Source organism: Furipterus horrens, unplaced genomic scaffold (genome assembly GCF_987537825.1).
Source record: "Furipterus horrens unplaced genomic scaffold, mFurHor1.1.pri manual_scaffold_10, whole genome shotgun sequence".
Taxonomy (NCBI): Eukaryota; Metazoa; Chordata; class Mammalia; order Chiroptera; family Furipteridae; genus Furipterus; species Furipterus horrens.
The window spans coordinates 78349004-78370959 of NW_028327180.1; the positions used below are offsets into that span (position 1 = coordinate 78349004).

Sequence of the window (21956 nt, forward strand, 5' to 3'; positions counted from 1 at the left end):
CCGACACTCCTCCCTCTCACCCTGCTCATTCTCAATTGATGAGCTCACTAAAAAAACAAGAACAGTCAGAAGAGAATCCTCTCTTCTCCCCTGGACAAATGCAGCAACTACTCCATCTACACGCATATACTCTGCCTTCTTTCTTATCCCAACGGACATCCCGTGCCTCTGCCTCCACTGCTGATCCAGGACTGGGCCCTCACAATCATCCCCTCTGCCCACTCTCAAACTGACAGCTCCAGCCTGCACGCCAATCTCTACTATCCCACTGCTGGCCCGGGAAGCACTGGGTGACTTACTGGGCATCTCGAACCTGACACACACAAAACAGGATTCTTAATTCCCTGCCCTGCCCTCCATGCCATCGTCCCTAGCTGTTAATAACACGGATGGGACCACACTTCACTCTATAGCGTGAACTAAAACCCTGGGATCACCCTTGACCCTCCCCTCCCCCCACATGCAATCCAATAGGAAGTCATGATCATTCTAGCTCCAAAATACATGACGAATACCACATTTCTCTCCACGCCCCTGCTGTCTCCACCGCCTCCCATCCTCTCTTGCCCAGCCTACTGCAATGGCAACCTACACGGCCTGGGCCTCCGGCTGCCGCTTCTCAGCAGAGCAGCCAGCATGATCTTTTAAGGACATACACCAAATCACAGCACCTCTCTGCTGGAAATCCCGCAACAGCTTTCCTTCACAGAATGAAATCCAGACTCCTTACCACGTTCACAAGGCTTCAGTGTACTCGTCCCTCCCCCTCTGCAGCTTCTTCTCCTACCAGCCCTGTCTCCTTTCTGTCCATTCAAGAACACTGGCCTCCTGGATCTTCTGCCATCATGCCAAGGTCATGCCTGCTTCAGGAATTTTGTCCTTTCAGGATTTGTTGGAATGCTCTTTCTTTGGGTCTTCCCATGCTGAGCTTCTTCCCATTCTTCAGGCCTCAGCTGACCCCTCTCCAAAGTGGCCTTGCCAGACCACGCCGTCCTCTCCATTCCAAAGCCTCCTATCTTCTTCTTCATGGCACCAACCATGCCCAAAACCATGCTGTCTGTTCATTTGTTCACTGTCCATCTTCCCTACTCAGCTGGGAGCGACATACATGCACTTACAGTGCCTGGCACAGAGAAAAGTGCTCAATAAATATTTGTTCAGTTAATGAATATTACTTTCACAATAAAAATTAAACTAATTTTTAAAAATTTAACTGCATATACAACTGCTACACTGTAAACAATTGGACCTATGGAGAAAGACTAGAAGAGAACAGGAAAAAAAAATAAAAGTAGTTACAATGGAAATTTTTTTTTTCAATCTATTTTAATGTTTTATGTTTTTGTTGTATAATTAAAAAAAAAAAAAGATTTTCTATCCTCAGTGAAATATAAGGGAGGACCTGTCAGTGCAGAGGCTCACGACTCTAAACATCAATTTGGAGAAAAAGAGAAACAGCCCTGACCCCTGGGAGCTGGCCCCGGACTGTCACCTAGGCCTTGGTGTTGAATATAAACATCAACGTTAGACAATGCCACTCTGTGCAGTTTGCACCCACCCTCCCAGAGGCCACAGTACCCAGCAGAGCCCCCTCACAGAAAGCTGCACGAGTCTCGCAGGGGGCACTGGCCACATGTCACCACCAACTCTGATGTCTACCGGGTCAAATCCCATGCTGTGTTGGAGGTGACCGGATTGCCTCCAGGAAATGAAGACAAAATAAGACCACTCTGTAGTGATATCTGAATATCGATAAACCATAAACACTGCCCTTCCCACGCCTAGCTAACAAGGGACCGTGGTTTTTTATTAATTTCCACTTCAGTCTCTTTTCTTTATAGGTAAAATTTATTAAAATACTGAATTAAAGGTATACCTGAAACTAATATAACTAAGATAATATTGCATACCAACTACACTTAAATTAAAAAATTTTTATGAGCCCTAGCTGGTGTGGCTCAGTGGATTGAGCACCAGTCTACAAACCAAAGGGTCACTGGTTCGATTCCCAGTCAGGGCACATGCCTGGGTTGCAAGCCAGGTCTCCAGTTAGGGTGCAAACAAGAGGCAAACACACATTAATGTTTCTCTCCCTCTCTTTCTCCCTCCCTTCCCTTCTCTCTAAAAATAAATAAAATCTTTTTTAAAAGTTGTGGGTTTTTTGTTTTGTTTTGTTTTGTTTTATGAAAGCACTTCTCCAATTTAAGGAAAAAAATACTGAATTATGGAATTACCCATTTTCTGAAAGCATCTATTTGTGGGCAAAAAGGACCACATACTAAACCTGACAAGCTCAGGGGAGGCCTGCATGGTAGCCTTATTAACTCAGAGACCTAAAGGAACCACCAAAAATGGTCTGAAATTAAAACTTATTAAAAGCAGTTTATGGCAGGTAGTCCTGTCCTAAGCTATAATCTTCCCTGACAGAAGTCAATCTTTACCTTAATTAAGCCTGTCTATTGTCTTTTTGCATCTATGATAACATACTTTTGAAATGTCAAAGTAATTTCCTTTTTCCGGACATCCCAAAGCACAGCTAACACACCACAGCACCAGAGTGGAGACCACAAATCCCCTCACTGTTACTGAGTTGATTGTTGACTGTTACCTATCCTGAACTACCAATGTAAAAAAAGCATGCATTTATCATTTTGCTTTTTATCCAATCCCAGAAGTTTCCCCACTTTGTTTTCTCCCGCCTCCCTAATCTATTACCAAAGGGTTTTATGTAACCCACTTAGATCCTCTCTTTTGATTGCACTGTATGAAGCAGGGTGCAGAACTGCCATTCTCTGGAGCATTTTCTCAATCTGTTGAGATTTTGCTTCCCAACAACTGTTGTCAATTTGACTCAAATAAACTCACAAAAATTCTCTACTGTTTTGAATGTTTCTTATTTTGATACACTCCAGAACAAAGTCCCTAAAAACTCTCCCAAATCACTAACACAAGCCCGAATCCTGTAATAAGTCTGCCACCATCTTCCTGAGACCCCCAGTTTCCTAGGGTGTGTCCTCTCCCTTGCTTCAACAAGCAATAAGCCTAACTTGCTCTACTAATGGTGTGCTCCTGGTAGCCTCTGGCTGGTAGGAACTGACAGTTGTCAGGACATCAGCTGCCATGACAGGCCACTCTATGTGCAGAAGTCATAGGAGTCCAGCTGGAAAAATGACGCTAGGACAGCTGTTCTCAACCTGTGGGTTGCAACCCCTTTGGGGGCTGAACGACCCTTTCACAGGGGTCACCTAAGACCATCGGAAAACACATACATAATTACATATTGTTTTTGTGCTTAATCACTATGTTTTAATTATGTTCAATCTGTAACAATGAAAATACACCCTGCATATCAGATATTTACATTACGATTCATAACAGTAGCAAAATTACAGTTATGAAGTAGCAACGAAATAATTTTATGGTTGGGGGTCACCACAACATGAGGAACGGTATTAAAGGGTCGCGGCATTAGGAAGGTTGAGAACCACTGCGCTAGGACATAACCTCAGTGGTGGTTCTCTGAATACATTCCCTAACATTAGCTGATTTTCTTGTCTTCTGCCTCCTTCTCCTAAAAACTGGATGAAATGAGGGAATAAAAGTCTAGTTAATGAGATGCTGCCCTGGACATCTTCCATCCCCTCCCATTTCCAAGTTGCCCTGGCACAAGGCTAGAGGGGGGCTGGACCACTGACTCATGGGCAGAGCCTGAGGCAACACTACTCAAGTACTTTAAGCCACATGTTCAAGCCCAATAAATTAGCCCAGGCTTAAAGAAGTCAGGCTGTACACATGTAAGAATTTTAATAAGCTTGGAAAATGCTACCTAGAGCTTATGCACGTACTTACTGTACCAATGGGATTCCCTGCCACCAGCCACAGAGTGCTAAGCCCCTGACGAGAGCTTCTCAGCACATGGGGCAACAGTGACAGGGAGTCAGCTTGGTCCAGCTTTCCTCAGGAGTTGGAGACACAGCTGAAGGCTGGAAGCCAGACGGATGGAGAGCAGAACAGGCCACGCAGCTCGGTGGAGCTGACAGCATTTACTAGGAAAACATGTCGGAGCTTTCTTTGGTGGAAATCTGGTCCTCACACACCCTTCCAGAAACGAGCAAACACTGTAATCAATGTCTGCATTTATCAAGTGCCTGTTTGTATGCAGAGCTGTGTCAGGTACAATAGAGAGTTATTTAAGCAAACATGGGTTCTGCCTTCTGGATGCTGACACCTAATATAAATAAAAACAGTAAATCTGTCCAGAAGATTACCAAACTAACTGAACAAACACGGAATAGTCAAAAGCACTGATCTTACATAAATGCAGTGGAGTAAGAACTGCAGGGTCAGTCATGGGAAATGACTCTCTAAACAGGGTGGTGCCCTAATGGAACAGTTACCTTGTTAAGGCTGAGTCTCCACCTGGAGATCAGCTTTTAAGAAAAGCTTCAAGGGCTGCTATTGGCTTCGGGGAAATGAGCCAATCAGAGAAGAAGGTGCAGCCTGGGAAAAGATTTAGACAGAAATACAACTAGAGGGAGAAAGAAAATTTGACAATAGTCCAAAAAAATCAGGAGAAATCAGTCAAGCTGGTGGTGTGTGTTTCTCAACTGCTGTTACTCATGGTCCCCTCTGGTAAACATAAAACACTCACACTCTTTTATCACATAATTTAAAATTTAAGAAGAAACTAAATCTCCTAACCAACACCAAGTCAAAGCAATAGTGCTTTCAGAATTAGATTTTCCAAATGACACAAACCACCCTACCCCTTAGAACTAAGTAAGAATAACCCCCTCAACTGAGTGGTATCAAGTGTCAATAAGGAGTGAATTCTTATATATATAATTGTTTATGCTATTACAGTTGTCCTGATTTATACCCCTTTGCTCCCCTCCAGCCAGCAGCCCTCACTCCCTCAGGCCAACCCCACACCATTGTTCATGTCCATGGATCATGTGTGTAAGTTCTTTGGCTGCTCCATTTCCTATATTGTACTTTATATGCCCCTGGCTATTCTATTACTACCTATTTCTTTTTATTAGGTATATTTTATTGATTACGCTATTACAGTTGTGCCAATTTCTTTTCCCTTTGCTCCCCTCTGCCCAGTACCCACCTTCCCTCCAGAAATCCCACCCCACCTTAGATCATGTCCATGAGTTGTGCATATAAGTTCTTTGGCTTCACTCTTTCCTATATTATTCTTAACTTGCCCCTGTCTGTTTTGTACCAACCAATTATGCTTCTTAATCCCTGCACCATTTCTCCCCCTTCCCCTTCCCAGCTGATAACCCTCCAAATGATCCCCATACCTATGATTCTGTTCCTATTCTGGTTTGCTTAGTTTAACTTTGTTTTTATTTTTTAGATTCTGTTATTAATAGTTCTGAGTTTGCTATCATTTTAATATTCATAGTTTTGATCTTCTTTTTCTTAAATAAGTCCCTTTAACATTTCATATAAGGGCTTGGTGATGACAAACTCCTTTAGCTTTACCTTGTCTGTCCTTCCATTCTAAATGATAGCTTTGTGGGACAGAGTAATCTTAGTTGTAGGTCCTGGCTTTTCATCACATTGAATACTTCTTGCCTGCAAAGCTTCTTTTGAGAAATCAGCTGACAGACTTATAGGTACCCCTTTGTAGGTAACTCTGCTTTTCTCTTGCTTTTAAAACTCTTTTCAACCTTTAGCATTTTAATTATGATGTGTCTTGGTGTGGTCCTCTTTGGGTCTAGCTTGTTTGGGACTCTCTGTGCTTCCTGAACTTGTATGTCTGTTTCCTTCATCAAATTTGGGGAGTTTTCCTTCATTGTTTTTTCACATAAGTTTTTAATTTCTTGCTTTTCCTCTTCTCCTTCTGGCACCCCTATGATTTGAATGTTGGCATGTTTAAAATTGTCCCAGAGGTTCCTAAACCTCTCATTTTTTTTAATGTGTTTTATTGATTACAGTGTTACATTTGTTCCAATTTCCCTTCCCTCTGCTCCCCTCCACCCGGTGGACCCCCTTCCTCCCCTTGTCCCCCCCCTTTTAGTCCATGTCCATTGGTTGTGCACATAGTTCTTCTCAGCCTCTCTCTATTCCATTCCCTCCTACGATGTTTCTTATTTCCTATATCATCTCCCTCCCTCTCCCCCTTCCCCTTCCCCGCTGACCTCCCCTCAATATGCTCCCCATACCTATAGTTCTTTTTCCACTCTCATTGCCTATTTAGTTTGCCTTTGTTTCAATTCCCTAGCTTCTGTTGTTGTTTCTTGTGATGCAGTTTTCATTTTAGTGTTCATAGTTTTGATCCTCCTTTTTCTAAACCAGTCCTTTTAGCATCTCATATAACAGTGGTTTGGACCTAATGAACTCTTTCAGTTTTATTTTGTCCTGGAAACACTTTCTCTGCCCTTCTATTCTGAATGACAGCTTCGCTGGATAAAGTATTCGTGGTTGTAGGTTTTGGATTTTCATTACTTTGAATATTTCTTGCCAGTCCCTTCTTTTTTTTTTTTTTTTTTTTTTGGCAGTTTTATAACTTTATTTGACAATCAGCGGTTAGTTCTCATCCACATTAACTGTTTGTAGATTTTTGAAAGTGGTAACAGGTACATAGGTGACCAACGTATAGAGCTTGTTTGGTGAATCTTCATCCTCATTACGTTTTCTGGACAACCGCACCCGGATACGGTATGGGACATTCCTTATTCCTTTGGCCCAGACAGCTTTGTTGAGCCTGGTGTCAATGCGCACATCTGGAGTTCCCATCTCCTTCATAGCAAACTTCCGGATCTCTTTGAGTGCCCGAGGCGCACGCTTCTTGAAACCCACGCCATGGATGCGCTTGTGGATGTTGATGGTGTACTCTCTGGTCACTACCTCGTTGATGGCAGAACGGCCCTTCTTCTTCTCACCACCCTTCTTTGCGGGAGCCATTATGCCGGGCCCAAGTTGCCAGTCCCTTCTTGCCTGCAGGGTCTCTCTTGAGAAGTCAGCTGATAGTCTAATTGGGACCCCTTTGTACATGATTCTTTTCTTCTCTCTTGCTGCTTTTAAGATTCTCTCTTTATCTTTAACTCTTGACATTTTGATTATAAAGTGTCTTGGAGTGGTTCTCCCTGGGTCCAGTTGTTTTGGAACTCTCTGTGCTTCCTGGACCTGTAAGTCTACTTCCTTCCCCAAGTTTGGGAAGTTCTGCTTTATTATATTTTCACTTAATTTTTCAATTTCTAGTTCTTTTTCTTCGCCCTCTGGCAATCCGATAATCCGTATGTTCGGTCTCTTATAGCTGTCCCAGAGGTTTCTGATCCTCTCATCATTTTCCTTGCTTCCCGTTTCCTCCCTCTGCACTGGTTGACTGTTTGTTCCTTCTCTATGTTCTGGTTTGTTGATTTGAACTCTGGATTTTATTTCCTCACCATCTGTCTCGTATGTGGTTTTGTTCCTTTCAGTATGAGTGTTTTTCAATTCTTTCTCATCTTTTTCCAGATCTTTTGTTAATTCTGTAAGCCACCTGATAACAATGGCCCTGAACTGAGCCTCTGACAGGTTTCTTATTTGTTCATCTGTCAGGTTCTCCATCTGTTGCCTGGTGAGCTGCGCCACCGGGATTTCTATAGTTGTCTGCCTCATTTTGACAGATGCGTTTTGTTTTCTTGGGCCGGCTATAGGGGGCAGTGCCTGTGTACTCATCACAACCCAGCGACCAGCGGCGATCCACAACCTTTTTCGCCGCGCTGTGGCCCTTTGTCGTCACAACCCAGCGACCGGCGGTGACCCGCAACCTTTTTCGCCGCGCTGTGGCCCTTTGTGGTCACTACCCAGCAACCAGTGGCGATCCGCAACCTATTTCTCAGCGGTGTGACGCTTTGTGTGGGGGCAGGGGTCCAAGATGGGTTCCCGCACTTATTCCGCTAAGAGACCGGGATCCGTCCTCCCACCCTCTGGGCCTCACTGTTCGGCGATGTGGTGGTTGCTTTTCCCAGCGTTGGGGTCGCAAGCTGCTGGGGTTCGACTGCAGCTGGAATTGCTCTCCCTGCCGCTGTCCCTGGTGCGACCGCAAACAGCACCGCCCCCTTTCGCTCTTCCTACCTGCCCAAAGGGTGCCGCTGGTTCATAACTTCATACGTTGGGCTTCCGTGTAGTTTTATTTTCTGGAATTTCTAGTTATCTTTTGTTTTGAAGTAGTTGTATTCCTCTCTAGTTGTAGAGGGAGACCCAGCGTGTCTGTCTAAGCCTCCATCTTGGCCAGAAGTTCCTCATTTTTTTAAATTCTCATTTCCTCATTCTGTATTGGTTGACTGTTTTTTTCTTCCTTATGTTCCAAATCATTGATTTGAACCCCGGTTTCCTTTCCTTCACCATTGGTTTTGTGTGGATTTTCCTTTGTTTCATTAAGCATAGACTTCACTTCTTCCCTTATGTGTTTGCCGTACTTAAGCATATCTGTCAAGCCTGTGAGCATCTTTATCACCAGTGTTTTGAACTCTATGTACGTTAGGTTGGCTATCTCCTCGTCGCTTAGTTCTCCCACTGGAGCTTTGATCCGTTCCCCCTTTTGGGCCATACCTCTCTGTCTCCTCATCTTGACAGGCTCCCGTGTTTGCCTCTGTGTCTAACATAGAGCTGTCACACCTGTTATGTCATAAGGGGTGGAGCCTTAGGTATTTGTCAATACGGGTGACACGTTTCACTATGTGTGGCACTATGTGGGGAAGGGGTCAGAGAGGGAACAATGCCACTTGCTCAGCACTCGCCCCTTTTCCAGGCACTTTCCACACTTCCGTATGGCACTGGTGCCTCTCTAGCTGTTGCACTAGCTGTGTTTCCCAGAGTGGGTGGGTCTGAGGGCTTTCTAGGACTGGGGGGAGGAGGGCCCTCTAAACAAACGGACTCTGTTGAGAGACCAGCAGTTTCTTCCTCCGCCCCAACCACCACTGGTTTGCACAGTCAGAAGCAATGTGGATTTATTTTCCCCAGTACTTAAATCATGAGCTGCGCAGTCTGATCTGGTTCTGGGAGTGCTTCCCAGGCCCAACCCCCCCACTTTTTTAAATGTGTGACTGTGCTTTTTGCCATCTAGCCACAGCTGCTGTCACTGCCGCCAGCTCTACACCATGTCCTCTCCGCCCCAGCTCCACCCCTCCTACCTGTCTGGATGAGTATTTCTTCTTTATATCTTTGTTTTTTGGACTTCCATGCAACTCAGTTTTTTGGAACTTCTGGTTGTCTCCAGTTTTGAGGTAGCTGTATTCCTTCTTAGTTGTGGAGGGAGACGCAATGTGTCTATCTAGCAGGAATGAATTCTTAAAGAAGAGGATTTAGATCCTAAATCCATAAGGGATCAGACAACCAGTAGTATCAGAAAGTTACAGCCTAAGGTGACAAAAACAGACCAGGGCACTAGTAGGAAAATGTAATGATTACCTGATTAAAATTTTGGAAGGTGAACTCTTTGTAGATGGCATCTCTCTCTCTTAACGTCGACCATCCTGCTGCTTTAAGGTTCAGCATCACTTGGTTCCTCTCCTCTTCAGTCAATAAGTGAGCATCTGCTGACTATGGAAAGAACACACTCAATATCTTAAATGTAAAGGTTTAGTTTAAACTCAGATAAACTTGTAACTCTTTTCCTTATTAGAGACATAGAAAAAAGTCTTAAGGGCAACAATGTCTAACCATCTTTGGTTCCTTTGTTCTCAAAACAAGAAGTTCTCAAAATATAGACAAAAACAAGGCTAGCTCTGTACAACATAAGCCGTCTCCATGGGATGGTGTCTCATAAACCTTCACCGCTGTCTCATACTTCACACTTCAGCTTCTCTGGTTTCCTACAGAGACAACTGAGACTGACCGTTACTGCTGGCCATCTTACCAATGACCATCAACAACAGCCAGCATTCCAGTTCTTAGGAAATGGAGGTGAACACACCCACCCAAGGAAACCCTGCATGTCTGCTGGCAGGACCAGAATTAGAATCGAGGGCTCTCAACTCCTGGTCTAGGGCTCTTTGTATAGTCCCAAACCACCTTAGTAGCTTTTATTGCTTACTAACACAGGACTTAACTACCTGGGTTCACTATCCCCTTCAGATCTGATGAAAACTAATCCCCAGAGGGGAGAAAAACAAATGCATTATTTACATAGGAATTTGATAATAACTTCTGGTGTGTGGTCCACAGACCCTCTGAACTATAGGTAAAAAGCCTTTTACCTTAGTGAAGTGAGTTTTCTCCCTCCACCGTCTGGTCAGATCATTTCCCAGTCCCAAGTACTAGTCCTGCTCACACTTGTGGTGAAATTCACAAACCCAGAGCTCTGCTGGTTAGCAGGCCCACACTTCCCATACTACTCGTTTTTAACTGAAAGAACTCAAAGCATCATGGTCAGAGAGTGAAGGACACTCTAGTAAAGGTCAGAAGAATTTTGTTCTCATTCTGGAACAAGTGCCAAACAAAAACCCTTGCCTTACCTATTTGCAGCGCTCCCATAGGCTCCCGTGAGAGGGGGCTGTCACCCAGAAAGAATGAGCTAACGTGAGAGTTCCTCATCACAGGGTAACTGGGAGTTGGGCTGGAGCCTCCACCACAAAACTGAAACTCATTCCCACTTCAGAAATCCTAAAACCTTTTATCATTGACATCGATGTAAGAGGATGGTCACTGAACTTACTTTAAGACAACTTACTTTAAGGCAGAGTAGGTGAACACTGCTCCCTTCCTCCCAAGACCAGAACAAAATTACAAATAAATCACAGAATGGTCAACCTAGAGAACCACCTGATATCTAGCTGAACAGAAGTCCCATAACTAAGGATGAAAGAAGCCACAACGAGACTGATAGGAGAGGCAGAGATGTGAGACGGACTGACCCCATACCAAGTGTGGCAGTGAGAATCGGGAGGGACATCTCAGCTACAGAGGTCCCAGCTTTATAGTGGCCTCCCCATCCCCACTCACCAGTGTCAGAAAGAGGAGCCCCGACAACACCTGGCTGTGAAAATCAGTGGGGATTCCATCCATCTAGGTGACATGGAAGGCTGCTGGAAACCCAGGCAGCCTCTTAAAGGGCCCACACACAGACCCACTGGCTCACAGGCACTCACCCTAGGCTCCTGCGGTGGGGCAGTAGCTCGGGAGGCATCAGAGACATACAGAGAAGAAACTGAGTTGTGTGGCTTCAGGGTAAGGGCTGGAGGGACGGCCACCACTGCCCGTGTTGAGCTCTCCTCCTACACAGTTGAAGGGCACCATCTTTTCCCCCCATACACAGCCAAATGTGAGTCTGTATGAGCCTCCTGATGACTCCCGAAGGCCCCACCACACCCAAGTCAAGGACCAACAGAGGCTATTTCAGCAGTGGCAGCAGGCTCCATGCAATCTTTCTTAAAAACTCTCAAAGGTCTGCAGGCCGCAGGTGGGTGGCTGCTGGCTTCAGTGTGCCCCTTGCTGAATGGATCCAGGTTCGGCGCTGGTGCCATTCTGAATTTGCATTAACCTGGTGAACACCACTCTTCCCACCCTGGTGATCACAAGACTCCACCTCACACAACTTGCGTGTGGCCCAAGGCTCTTTCAGTGGCTGAGCATCACAGGTAGCTGGCAGGAAGCAATGGGCCTCTCAGTGCCCTGTGCACTTTGCAGAGCTGCCCCCGGTCTGGTACTGGCAGAGGCTGGCCTTGGTTAGCAGCATCCAGCATAAGCAGCTAACAACCACAAATGGCTCTGTAGTTCCTACTAGGTAGCCTGGGGCTGGTCACAGGCAGCTGCTGACCTAAGCCTGCACTGGAGCGCTTCCTAAGAGACCCCAGGAACAACACACCCAGTGGCTGGCTTCAGACCACAACAGACCACCACCCGATTGGCTCCACAAGTGGAACCCCCGAAGGATGATATCAGCAGGCAAAAAAGCCCACTGGGGTGAATCCCGCTCCACGGGGTCAGCCCCCAGTGCAGCAGCTCATACGTGGTGGTTGTGGCCAATCATCACAGCCTGAGGGGCAGTCCCACCCACTGGCATGCCAACAGCAATCAAGACTCAACTATACTCTTCCTCTTCTGGTCCAAGGGGCTTTGGGAGCCAAGTTCATGAACCACACCACACATAATGATCTCGAAAATGGTCCAGAAAAGGCACCAAGAAACCCAGATCACAAAGACACAAATCTCTTCAGAGGGTAGACCTCAAGTTCCTGAAAAACATGTGCTTTACCAAGAAGCACAACAAGAAGGGCCTGAAGAAGATGCAGACCAACACCATCAAGGCCATAAGTACACATGCTGCGGCTATGAAGGCCCTTGTATAGCCCAAGGAGGTCAAGCCCAAGACCCCAAAGCGCAGTAGCCACAAGCTCAATCACCTTGCCTACATCACTCACCCCAAGCTTGGGAAATGTGCTCAGGCCCACATTGCCAAGACAAAATCAACTTTAAAACAAAGGCTATAATAAGAGACAAAGGATGGCATTTCATAATGGTAAAAGGACCAACCAAACAAGAGGATATAACCCTTGTGAACATTTATGCACTCAAAATAGGAGCAACTAAATATATAAAGCAAATATTGATGAACATAAACAGAAAGATCAACAGTAATACAGTCATAGTAGAGGACTTTAACACCCCATTGACATCAATGAGTAGATCTTCCAGACAGTAAATCGATAAGGAAGTAGCAGCCTTAAATGACACATTAGACTAGATGGATTTAATTAATATTTTTAAAGTATTTCACGCCATAGCAACAAATATATATTCTTTTCAAGGACATATGGAACATTTTCCAGGATAGATCACGTATAGGCCACAAAACAAGTCTCAATGATATAAAACTTAAAATCAATTACAAGAAAAAAACTGAAAAATACACACATGGAGGCTAAACATGTTACTAAACAATGGGTTAACAATGAGAACAAATGAAGAAATCAAAAGATACATTGAGACAAATAAAAATGAACACACAACCACCCAAAATCTATGCGACACAGTGAAAGCAATCTTAAGGGAGAAATTCACAGCAATACAGGCCTACCTCAAGAAACAAAAAAAATCTCAAATAAACAATCTAAACACCTAAAGGAACTAGAAAAAGGACAACAAAGCCCAAAGTAAGAGGGAAGGAAATAAAGATGAGAGAGGATATAAACAAAATAGTCTAAAAATATATATAAAAAACATCAATGAAACCAAGAGCTGGTTCTTTGAAAACATAAACAAAATTTATAAACCTACCCTGGCTGATGTGGTTCAATGGATTGAGCCCCAGCCAGCGAACCAGAAGTCAAAGGTTTGATTTACAGTCAGGGCACATGCCTGGGTTGTGGGTTCCCAGTTGGAGTGTATGAGAGGCAACCAATCGATGTATCTCTCATATATTGATGTTTCTCCCTTTCTCCCTCCCTTCCCCTCTCTCTAAAAGTAAATAAATAAAATCTTCTTAAAAATGATAAACCTCTAACCAGACTCATCAAGAAAAAAAGAGGACTCAACTAAATAAAATCAGAAATGAAAGAGAAGTGACAACTGACACCAAACAAACACAAAGGATTTTAAGAAAGTATTAATGTCAACAATAATTATATGCCAACAAATTGGATAACCTGGAAGAAATGGGTAAACCCCTAGAAAAACAAAACCTTCCAAAACTGAATCAAGGAGAAACAGAAATTCTGAACAGACTGATTACTACCAATGAAACTGAATCAGTAATCAAAAAACTCCAACAAAAAAAGTCCTGGACCTGATGGCTTCACAGGTGAATTTTACCAAACATTCAAAGAAGAATTAACACCTATCCTTCTCAAATTATTCCAAAAATTTCAAAAGAAGGGAAGGCTCCCAAGCTCATTTTACATGGCCACCATTACCTTGATTCCAAAATCAGACAAAGACATTAAAAAAAAAAAAATTATAGGCTAATACCCCTGATGAACATTGATGAAAAAAAAAAAAAAAAAAAAACCCTCAACAATGCAAATTAAAACCACAATGAGATACCACCTCACATCTGTAAGAATAGCTATCATCAATAAATCAACAAACAACAAGTGTTGGTGAGGATGTGGAGAAAAAGGTACCCTCGTGCACTATTGGAAGGAATGCAGCCTGGTGCAGCCACTATGGAAAGCAATTAAAAATAGAACTAACTTATGACTCAGCAATTCAACTTCTGTGTATTTACCAAAAAAATCCAAAACACTTATTTGAAAATATATATGCACCCCAATTTCACTGCAGCATTATTTACAGCAGCCAAGATATGGAAGCAACCTAAGTGCCCATCAACATACAATTGGATAAAGAAGCTGTGGTGCATGTATACGATGGAATATTATTCAGCCATAAAAAGCAAAATCTTACCATTTATGGCAACATGGAAGAACCTAGAGGCTATTACACTAAGTGAAATAAGTCAAAGACAAATACTTATGATTTCTCTTATATTGGACTCTAACTAACAAAATAAGCAAACAAAACAGAAACAGCCTCATAGATAGAGAACAAACTAATGGCTGCCAGATAGGAGGGGGGTTGGGGAGATGGGTGAAAAAGTGAAGAGATTAAGTACAAACTGGTAGTCACAAAACAGTCATGGGGATGTCAAGTACAGCACAGGGAATAGTCAATAATAATGCAATAACTACGTACGGTGCCAGGTGAGCAGATCACTTCATAAACTATATTAATGTCTAAGCACTATGCTGTACACCTGAAACTATTACAAAAAAATATTGAACGTTGACTCTAATTGAAACATAAAAAACTTTCAAAGGATAAAAAAGACAACTTAGTCTATAAAGACGAAAAAAGGATGTGAACTAGCCAATTTTCTAGTTTCTCTTCTTTGCTAGGTCAGCTACCCTTACCTACAACTAACAAAAAAGAAAAATGGAAATACCTCTGAATTAGATAAAAACATTCAAAGGCTTGTTACCAAAAACATTTACTACTAAGGACCAAAATATCTATTCATTTCTTTTAAGATGAGTTTCTGAAATATTTCACACAAAGACCCACTACAAGTAATAATATAAAATTCTTATTAAACCTTAAATATGTTAAGCCAACTCAAAGTATTCTGGAAAAGCAGCAGAATGATCTGCCTCCACTATGCTGTAGGTAATGCAGCAGTCACCTACAGTCTACAGAACAAGCTCTGAGCCGTTTTGTTCTCTGCCCTCTACATCCCCAGTGGGGTCAATAGTACGCACTCCGTGCTCACCAGACGGCTGCCCGCCGGGCACCAGGGGTCGTGTCCAGGACTGTGAAATGGAGCCACTTCAACCACACAACAGAAATGGCTCCCTTGGGGACGCACCCTATGCAGAACCCTTTCTGATGGGTTTAGTTTTGTTTTGTTTTGTTTTTTTCTATAGGAGTTGGGGGTAGGGACAGGGAAAGCATAGTATCTGAAGAGCATAAACTTGATTTAAGGACTAGCTTTGTTACTTGGAGCAGTGGGATGCAGCACAAATCACTTAGCCTCTATGAATGCTGGTATCCTCGTGTCTATAATGGGGATATTACCGTATCAACTTGACAACATTTTTGAAAGGCTCCCATTAAAGAGATCTTGAATGTGAAGGCACCCAGCACAGAAGTTGCACGTGGCAGCCACTCAAATCATATCTGCTTATTCCTTTCTCCCCGGGCACCCTAATTTTACTTCATCGCCAGTACCTCGATTCGAGTTTTGTCTGGAGCCACGCCTATGTGGCAGTAAGCACTCAGCTTGTGTTTTCGCCTTAGTGGCCGTAGATTCAAATCGGAGCTTGCTCAGTGGCCACAAAGCAAGGTGTTTATCTTCCTCCATCCCCGAGATGTTTTTAATTTCTTCTATCAAAAAACTGTCAACTGCCAAACGGGCTCTAACAAGCAATTTAAAATAAAATGAATTTAATGCAACATTTTACCACTAGGTGGTGCTGCACGTTAAAACTTTCACTCAAGTTAATTTACCCCCAGTATATTAATTTCTAAAGCAGGATAACTGACGGATGGCCCTCGTAAAAGGAAAGAAGAACCAATGTGTCACCAAAAAGATAATTTATTAATAACTTCTCAAAAACACACCAAAACAAATTAGTTAATTCAACATTTCGGTCACCCCATTTACAGCGAGCGCGCCGTGACCACGACGGTCCCTGCTCCCACCGAGCGTACAGCCTAGAGGACGGAATAGCACCTTTAGTCACATCAAGTGACCTAAACATAAAATATTTTTACAATTACTTTTATATTTTTTGAAGAACAAAAGTCGTCCCTGTTAGCTTTACGGTTGGGAATTTCATAGACTGCGACGGGATTTTTAAGCCAAGGGAAAACTGGGAGATGCTGCAGTCACGCTAGTCCCGGATCAGCGCGTCCAACCAGAGCGGCTTCCCAAGTCCGAGCCCCAAGGCCGGGCCCACCTCGGGGCCTCCGCGGGTCCCTCCCACCCGCAGCCGGCGCCACGGAGCCTCGCCCTCCTCCCGCACCACGCGCCCACTGCACCCACTCACCATGGCCGTGAGGCCAGGTCTCCGTCTCCGCAGCACCGCCAACAAGCGCCGCGTCGCCCCCTGTGTCCCAAGCACCGCCGCCATGACCGCCCGCCGGGGAGCTGCCCGGTGCACTGCCTGCCCGCGGAGCAGCTCCCGGCGGTGGGCCAGGCCGCCCCGCACAGCCCGGCCCCACCACGCAGGCCCAGGCGCGACCCGGCCCCGAAAGGCCCCCAGTAGCTTCAATGCCAACTCTGCCGGCCGCGAGCGGACACGGCTCCGCAGGCCCCCGTAGGCCCCCGCACTCGCCGATGCCGCTCTGCGCTCCTTCCGTGTCTCCCTTGCCCGGGTGCCGAGTTGTCCCGTGTGTGCCAAGAAGGTGAGTGGTCGGCGTAGCGCGGCGCTTAGGGTTGACAATTGCGATGCTGGGCTCCCTCCACGGCGGTGGGGTGAGCAGTCCGCCCGGCCGGAGGATGTCGCGGGCAGGGGACGGAGGAGATGAACAGTGGGTGGGAGCTGGGGGACCAACCACTCCCTTCTGTGTTCGCGGGGTGGGGGGGTGGGGAGGCAATAAACGATCATGATTCAGGTCAGGGGCTCCGTAGATTCTAATCTGAGCTTGCTTTGTGGTTCTTCAGCTGCAAGCTGGCTCATCTATATTTGCTAACTAATCCTTTTTTTTTTTTTTTGCCCTTTGTCTTTTTGAGATATAATTCACATTAAACATAAAATCTGTCCCTTAGAGTGTGCAATTCAGTTGTTTTTAATATATTAACATGTGTGGTTTATTTTACTAGTTTAAGCAAATTTATAAAATAAGCAATTTTGCAGTGGGTATAACAATACAAGAATGTCTTTTAAAGGATGAGTCCATTTAAGTTCAACTGAGCAGTTACTAGCAGTTAGTTTCATTTCCCATATGGACTTGGGGAAAAAAACTTTTGGCCTCAAAATAGCCTAAAACTCAAACTTACGGCCCAAACCACCTTCACTTTTGTTCACTTGATGAAAACTGTGGGAGCAATCTCACTGGAGACCCTAATCAAATGCCACTGGTCTCACAGCATTTATCTAAGACACAATAGTTTCTCTGTCTTAGGTGGATAGAGACTAGGGGTGGAATTAAAGGTCGTACATCATTATTTACCTTGAGTGTTTATGATCATGAAAAATGTTGTACAATCTTGCTCATTAAAATAAGAATGGAAAAATGAACTGGTAGGTATGAGTCCTATGGTATTGTGATTTATATTTGGTCTTCCCTAAGTAAGAGTGATAAAGGTGACTTGTTAAAATGTTAATGAGTTCATTTTTGGAAAGCACCTAAGGATAAGGGCTGGTGGTCCTTGAAGCCACCAACCTCTCGATTAGTGTTGGAACTTTCAGCCCCACCCCCTGACATCTGGGGAGAGGAGCCACCTTGCTGGGGTCCCAAGCCTCCCCCCCCCCCGCCCCTGCCCGCCATGTACGAATCACTTTATCTGGCTGTTGATTTGTATCTTGTAATATATGTAATGAACTTGTCTTCTAGTGAGTAAATGGGTTTCCCTGAGTTCTATAATCTTTTCCAGCAAATTACTTGAACCCAAAGAGTGGGTTGTGGGATATTCTGATTTATAGTCAGTTTCCTTACTTTCCACTGGCTTCTGAAGGGTGGGGTGTGGGGACAGCCTTCTGTGACCAAACCCTTAACCTATGGAACCTGATACTGTCTCTGGGTAGAGCGTCAGAATTGAGGTGAATTCTTGGACACCTTCCTAGTGTCCAAGAGCTGTTTGTTGGTGAGGGAAACCCCACCACCACTACATTGGAATTTGGGCCCAGAAACCCCTCTAAAGTCCCCCTTATTTTCATGAGGTTTTTTTTTTTCCTTTTTATATACTTTTAATTTCTGCCTTTTAAATAGGCACAATGTTTTCCTTGGCTCTACAGCTTATTAGCTATTTGATTTAAAAAACAGCTTTATTGATAAATAATTCACATACCATATAACCTGCCCATTTAAAGTATATAATTCATCCCTAACTGGCATGGCTCAGTTGGTTGAACATCCTCCACAAAGCAAAAGGTTGCCTGTTCAATTCCCAGTCAGGGCACACGCCTGGGTTGCGGGCCAGGTCCCCGGTTGGGGGCATGCAAGAGACAACCAATCGATGTTTCTCTCCCTCTTTCTTTCTTCCTCCCTTCCCCTCTCTCTAAAAATAAATAAAACCTTTAAAAATATAAAATAAAGTATACAATTCAGTGTTCTTTGGTACATTCATAGGGCTGAACAACCATCACAGTCTAATTTTAGAAATTTTCATACTCACCCTAAAGAAACCGTGTACCTATTGTCATTCCTCATTCCTTCTCTCTTCCCCCAGGCCTAGGAACCACCAATCTGCTTTCTGTCTCTATAGATTTGTTGAATAGGCACAAGTGGAGGGTCCTGTTGGGGTACTATAGAGTAGGCAGTTGGCTGCTGGGGGCATGGGCTAGCCATGAGGGACTGACACACTATTGGAGCTGGTCTTGCTCTGTCTCCTTCTATATAAAATCTTTGTTCCATCCAATATAAGACCAGTGCTTCCCCACTCTCTGCTCTTGAACCTCCCCACCCAGGTACAGCCCTGTTCTACGTTTTCCTCTGGGGGAACCCTACTAGCTTATCTCAGCTAAGTGTCAGAAGCAAAGCTGTGGATCTGCTGGTCATCCTGGGAGTCTTTCACGGCCCCAGACTAGATCAAGCAGGGCCCCATTCCATATCAAAAGGCATGAAAATTCCAGTATCTTTTATAGAAGAACTCCCCCTCTGGGAATCTGCCCCCAAGGAAATGAGCCTACATACAACCATAAATCCAGCAAAAGAAGACAGATTAGGTAACCAGTGCCGAACTAGCAAAGGCCTGTTATATAGCCATGGTTAGAAAAACTATTAGCAACAATGAAATACTTAACCATTTAAGAAAAAAAGTGCTAAATTATAGCTATATTATGACTATAGCTATGGGAAACCTAACAGGCTAGAGGGGAAATACATACCATGATGCCTTTGGCCATGGCATGGAGGTGGGTGGGGTAGGGTACCGTTCCACAATGCTTAGGTTTGAGGCTGGGTCCCACCGCTAGAACCTGCATAACCAAGAGCAAGTTATTTGGGGCTTCATTTTCTCTTCTGAAAAATGAAAAGATTAAATAGTAGTGCCAATCCCATAGGGCTATTGTACAGACAGTACTTGAAATAGTACCTGACACACACACAGTAATATTCAAGGGTTGGTTATTATAAGAGACAGAATAAATTTTTTCCCTATATTTTAAGTACAGGTACATACATATGAAAATTCAAATCCCAGGTTCTCCAGGGGACTTCCAGCCAAGATGGAGGCGTAAACAGACACGCTGTGTCTCCCTCCACAACTAAGAAGAAATACAACTACCTCAAAACTACAGACAACCAGAAGTGCCAGAAAATCAAGCTGCATGGAAGTTCAACAAACAAAGATATAAAGAAGAAATACTCAGCCAGACAGGTAGGAGGGGCGGAGCCAGGGCGGAGAGGATGCGGTGTGGTAGCGGCAGCAGCAGCAGCAGCAGCAGGCCAGCAGAAAGTGCAGTCACAGGTTTTAAAAAGTAGCGATGGACACCTGGGGAGCACTCCCAGCACCAGACCAGACTGGGCAGCTACAGTTCCAGCACCAGGGAAAATAGAGCCTCATTGCTTCTGACTGTGCAAACCAGTGGGGGTTGGGGCGGAGGAAGAAACTGCTGACCTCTCAGCAGACTTTGCTTGTTTAAAGGGCACCCACAGTCCTAGAACGTCCACAGATCCACCCACTCTGGGAACGACAGCCAGGGCAACAGCTAGAGAGGCACCAGTCCCATATGGGAAGTGGGAGAAGTGCCTGGAAAAGGGGCGAGTGCAGAGCAAGCGGCATTGTTCCCTCTCTGACCCCTTCCCCACATAGTGCCACAACATGGTGAAATGTGTCGCCCATACTGACAAATACCTAAGGTTCCACCCCTTACAACATAACAGGTACAACAACTCTACCTAAGACACAGAGGCAAACACAGGTATGGCCCAAAAGGGGGAACGGATCAAGGCTCCAGTGGGAGAACTAAGTGACGAGGAGACAGCCAACCTAACAGATGCAGTGTTCAAACACTGGTGATAAAGATGCTCACAGGCTTGACAGATATGCTTAAGTACGGCAAACACATAAGCAAAGAAGTGAAAGCTATGATAAATTAAACAAAGGAAAATCCACACAAAACCAATGGTGAAGGGAAGGAAACCAGGGTTCAAATCAATGATTTGGAACATAAGAAAAACCACTTAACCAATGCAGAATGAGGAAACAAGAATTGAAAAAAATGAGGAGAGGCTTAGGAACCTCTGGGACAACTTTAAACATGCCAACATCCAAATCATATGGGGTGCCAGAAGGAGAAGAGGAAGAGCAAGAAATTGAAAGCTTAAATGAAAAAATAATGAAGGAAAAGTTCCCAAATTTGGCGAAGGAAAGACATTCAAGTCCAGGAAGCACAGAAAGTCCCAAACAAGCTAGACCCAAGGAGGACCACACCAGAACACATCATAATTAAAATGCCAAAGGTTCAAGATAAAGAGAGAATCTGAAAAGCAGCAAGAGAAAAGCAGAGAGTTACCTACAAAGGGGTTCCTATAAGACTAACAGCTGATTTCTCAAAAGAAATTTTGCAGGAAAGAAGGGACTGGCAAGAAGTATTCAATGTGAGGAAAAACAAGGACCTACAACCAAGATTATTCTATCCAACAAAGCTATCATTTAGAATGGAAGAGCAGGTGAAGTGCTTCCCAGACAAGGTAAAGCTAAAGAAGTTCATTATCACCAAGCCATTATTATATGAAATGTCAAAGGGACTTATTTAAGAAAAAGGTCAAAATTATGAACATTAAAATGACAACAAACTCACAACTATCAACAACTGAATCTAAAAAATAAAAACAAAATCCAACTAAGCAAACCAGAACAGGAACAGAATCATAGGTATGGGGATCATTTGGAGGGTTATCAGCTGGGAGGGGGAAGGGGGAGAAATGGGGAAATGGTGCAGGGACTAAGAAGCATAATCGGTTAGTACAAAATAGACAGAGGGAAGTTAAGAATATAGGAAAGGGAGAAGCCAAAGAACTTATATGCACAACCCACGGACATGAACTAAGGGGGTGGGATTGCTGAAGGGTAGGGTAGTAGTGGGCAGAGGGAAGCAAAGGAAAAAAAAAATTGGGACTACTGTAACAACATAATAAAATATACTTTAAAAAAAAGTTCAAATCCCAGCTTCATCAACTTACTGTGTATATAACCATAGCAAGTTGTTTAACATCTCTGTACCTCTACTTGCTCATTTATAAAGTGGAAACAGTAATTGGACTGTTTTAAACCAGTCTGCTCCAGCTAGTGACTAACCCAGCCATCGCGGTCCACAATATGACACAAAGTTTTCAACTTCCACCTGATA

General features: G+C 44.1%; 2 protein-coding genes across 3 annotated transcripts in view; both read right to left on the bottom strand.

Annotated features, from left to right (window-relative positions):
- Positions 1-20639, bottom strand: part of PCBD2 (pterin-4 alpha-carbinolamine dehydratase 2) — a 63050-nt gene extending 42411 nt beyond the window's left edge. The window contains exons 1-2 of one of the 2 annotated variants that reach the window (XM_090288300.1): positions 19491-20639; positions 9412-9543 (exon numbers count right to left, since the gene is read on the bottom strand). In XM_090288300.1, coding sequence (XP_090144426.1) covers positions 9412-9543; positions 19491-19781 — 423 coding nt within the window. In that variant the 5' untranslated portion in view covers positions 19782-20639. Of the gene's footprint in view, positions 1-9411; positions 9544-16487; positions 17015-19490 lie in introns of those variants that run through there. The other variant, XM_090288299.1, reaches the window with a different exon arrangement.
- Positions 6505-6933, bottom strand: LOC150000780 (large ribosomal subunit protein eL31). Its single transcript, XM_090288305.1, has one exon. It carries the CDS (start codon positions 6919-6921, stop codon positions 6544-6546), a length of 378 nt encoding a protein of 125 aa, XP_090144431.1. The 5' UTR covers positions 6922-6933; the 3' UTR covers positions 6505-6543.
- Positions 20640-21956: the final 1317 nt, after the last annotated feature.